General features: G+C 59.2%; 1 protein-coding gene across 1 annotated transcript in view; it reads left to right on the plus strand.

Annotated features, from left to right (window-relative positions):
* Positions 1-2,098: 2,098 nt before the first annotated feature.
* Positions 2,099-3,479, plus strand: part of SNX22 (sorting nexin 22) — a 3,216-nt gene continuing 1,835 nt past the window's right edge. Inside the window, exons 1-3 of the mRNA XM_044450599.1 lie at positions 2,099-2,219; positions 2,929-3,033; positions 3,141-3,235. Of these exons, the coding sequence (XP_044306534.1) occupies positions 2,109-2,219; positions 2,929-3,033; positions 3,141-3,235 (311 nt within the window). The 5' untranslated portion in view covers positions 2,099-2,108. The remainder of the gene's footprint in view (positions 2,220-2,928; positions 3,034-3,140; positions 3,236-3,479) is intronic.

A 3,479-nucleotide genomic window follows, 5' to 3' on the forward strand; every position in this document is an offset into this window, starting at 1 on the left:
GCGGCCGGGCCGGCCCCGAGCGCGGAGAGGGCGCGCACGGTGAGTGGCGGCGCGGCGCCGCAGGGCTCCCGCGCGCCGTGTCCTCTCCTGCCGCGGAGCTGGGCGGGCGCCCCGGGGGAGGCCGGCGGGCAGGAGGCGGGGGCCTCGTGCTGGCCGGGCGCGGCGGCGGAGGGGCCCGCGGCTCCAGCGGGACGCGGCCTCTTGGACGGTCGGGGCGGCGGAGTCCATTCGCGCCCAAGCATCGCCCCCCCGCGAGGCTGACGGCGCCGTTACGGGGGCGCGAGCTCCGGCGGCCTCACCGCGGCTCCTCGGGCGCTCGGCGGCCAGCAAGCCGGGCGCTGCCCGCAGCCGAAGGCGCAGAATGAGGCCAGAGGGAGAAGCAGTGCAAGAGATCGCGCGTGCTGCACACTCACTCACCCTTCACGCCTAGCGTGAGTAACTGCAGCGGCCCTCCGACGAAGGGCGTGTTGCCGGTCACACCTGCCGCGGATTTAAAGACAAAGAGGCGCCTCCGCCCGGCCAAGGGGAGAGAGCTGAACTTGTGGGTTGCTCAGCTCAGCTCAGCTCAGCTGCTGCCCCTCTGGAAATTGCTCGGGGAAAGGCCCTTCGTCGGGGCATCTGCAGTGGACGAAAGGCTGAAGTTGCGCCTGGAGCTTGCGGCGCACAGTGGGCGAAGCTCGACTCCGCGGTGGCTCTTGCACGGCGCAGCCCCGCGCCAGGTTGCGCGCTGTTGCGCGAGGCGGCTGGTGATGCCTGCCGTGCCCCCTCGAGGCGGTTCTGCAATCTGGCTGGAAGCGCCTGTTTGCTTCAAGGAGAAACTCTGCCTCATTTGAGGGAACATCAAGTTTGGGGGCTTGGATTAATCATGCCTCGAATAGACCCTCTGGCAGACTTACCCTTGGACTGCAGTGGGTCTGCAGTTAGTGTAACTAAGTCCTGGTGCAGCCCAGCACACGGCACAGAAATTGTCGTTCTCATCGTTCTCACGCCAAGCTGGGTGATGGAGCCATCTGGGCCGGCATTTCCAAAAAGGCAACATGGCATCGGACACCTGAGATTCAACCTGCAAGTAAAATATGTGCTCTGCCACCGAGGTATGATCCTTCCCTAATGAATCTGATGACTTTCTGAAGCAAGTTTCTAGACCTCATTGCAATAGTGATAGGCCTAAAGTTTTGTGACCAGCACTTGGTGAAAGGGGAAGGCAGCCAAGTCTTCCACTGATTACAGGTCAACGTCTTGCATAACTATTGGTCCTCCTTTTGTTTCTCTTTCCCTTTCCAACCTTTCCAGTGGCTGCCAGAAGTGAAATAAAATGTAAAAGGACAAAAGGACACACACGCTTGTGTAATGCATTGTAAAAGACCACACCGTGTTGTTTTCCAGGTTGCCCAGGGCACACATCCCTGGCCAAGGCGAACTTCTTCCTGATTGCGTGTGTGCCTAATTGTGGCAGAAAACTCTCAGCTTCCCTGAGAATGGTTCGTGTGCTCACAGCGCCCGAATACGGGTTGACACGCAATCATTGAACAAACAAATCAATGCCCACACTCTGCTCTTTTTCTGTGGGAAAGGAGCATGAAAATAAGTCACAGCTTATTTTTGTTGTAGCTAACAAGATAAAGCATGAATATCAAGATGCACTCCAAGCTTTTATCCATTTTGCCTTTTCCTCACTTCTCCATCTGTCTGAATCTCAAGAGAAATGGTAAATTCCAGTGAACGATTCAGCAAAACGCCTCACGACTGGTTTTCTGGAGTTGCTCAGTCCACCTCCCCCAAGTCCACCCCCAGCTGGCGAGTCTGTTTTGTGGCGAAGGGGCTTCTTGTGGGGAACGTCGCGGTGACCAGCAGGAAGTCTTGATGGCTGAACTGGACTCGGTCAACCAGCCCTTGTTTTGGCCTCGGAGCCGATCCCCATTACCCCCCAGCAATGCAGCGTGTGGACATGGGGGGTCTTGGCCACCTTTGCAGAGCTACTGGTATTAAAAATACCCTCAGAGGAAACGGGTGGCACAGGAGTTGCTCACCGTGAACCAGCCACATGCTGGCGGTAAAAACGAGGCAGCCCCGGCAAGTGCGGGGAGGCTTTGGGGTGTGGGGGTCCAATGACGCGCCTCTCCGTGCTGCTGCAGGTGTTCCGGGTGGACATCGTTTGCAACGGGAGGAAACACTCGACTGAGAAGCGCTACAGTGAGTTCCACGCGCTTCATAAAAGGGTGAGTACCAGGCCCAGGCCCCGAGGGCATGCCTCAGTCCGCAGCGCTGCTGGAGGCACCTGCCAGCCTCCCCTTTCCCCCACGGCAGCGGCAGGGGGTGGGTTTCCCTGTCACTGCTCCGTTTTAGAGGCGTTCGGTCTGGAACGGGCCATGCGCTCTGCAACAGACCGGCCCGACACTGCTAGAAGTCTGTTGATACGGATCAACGCCACTTCCTGATGCTCCAGGTTTCTTTGGGGACTGTCCCAGTGAGCGCCACATTTCCAAATGTGTCCCAGGACCGCTGCATTGGCCTTCCCCAGCCTGGTGCTCACCAGCTGTTTTAGGCTACAACTCCCTGTACGCCTGACCACTGGCCATTTTGGCTGGGGCTGACGGGGGCTGGGAGTCCAAAACACTGCAAGAAAGCCAGGCTGGAGAAAACCAGACAGGGCCCACATGGCCACCCAGATCTGCCTGCCTTGGGGAATGAGAACCGGCACCTGTCTGGGCTTGCAAGTGCTCACTTTGATCCGACACAAGAACCGGAGGATGCTGCTGGGGCAGATCTGCTTGCCAGATACCTCCGGGGAGGCCAGGAGCAGGACTCATGCACGACAGCTTGGCCTGCCCAAGGTGTGGGCAAAGCACAAAACCTGCTGTGTTGTTGGACTGTGGCGCCCTGCGAGTGTCAGTGCACTCAATGGTGCTTTTGTGCGCTCCGTCCCAGATCAAGAAGAGATGCCGAGTCCCCGAGTTCCCGCCAAAGCGAGTGCCCAGGTGGATGACCAAGGCGCTGGAGCAGCGGCGCCAGGGCCTGGAGGCATACCTGCAGGTTGGTAGTGCAGCTGGCTTGCAGGGCCCCCAGCCTGTGCTAGGAGAGTCCTCCCTCCAGCTCCGCGGGAGGAAGGCTCACCCGGCTGCTTGCTCTCTTTGCCCCAGGGCATCATCCTGTACAACAGAACGCTGCCGAGCGAATTCCTGGACTTCCTGAAGCTCTGGCACTTCCAGCAGGACTCCCAGAACAGCCACCTGGAGTAAGTGCTCTGGGGGCGGGGGGGGCGGGAGGGGGGCACAGGGCACCTCTTTTCCCCTGTGGCCATCAGCCTGGCTCCGTGGAAGCCGTGAGGTTGGCACTTGACACCTCTCTGGGTTCCACCTGCATGTTCTTTTCTTCCCTTTTAAAGCCTTTCCAACTTTCCATATTTGGCTTCCCCAGCAGCAGAGAAAACGCCACACACACACACACACACACACACACACACACACACACACACACAC

Source organism: Varanus komodoensis, unplaced genomic scaffold, assembly GCF_004798865.1.
Source record: "Varanus komodoensis strain SLA01 unplaced genomic scaffold, ASM479886v1 scaffold67, whole genome shotgun sequence".
NCBI classification, from domain to species: Eukaryota; Metazoa; Chordata; class Lepidosauria; order Squamata; family Varanidae; genus Varanus; species Varanus komodoensis.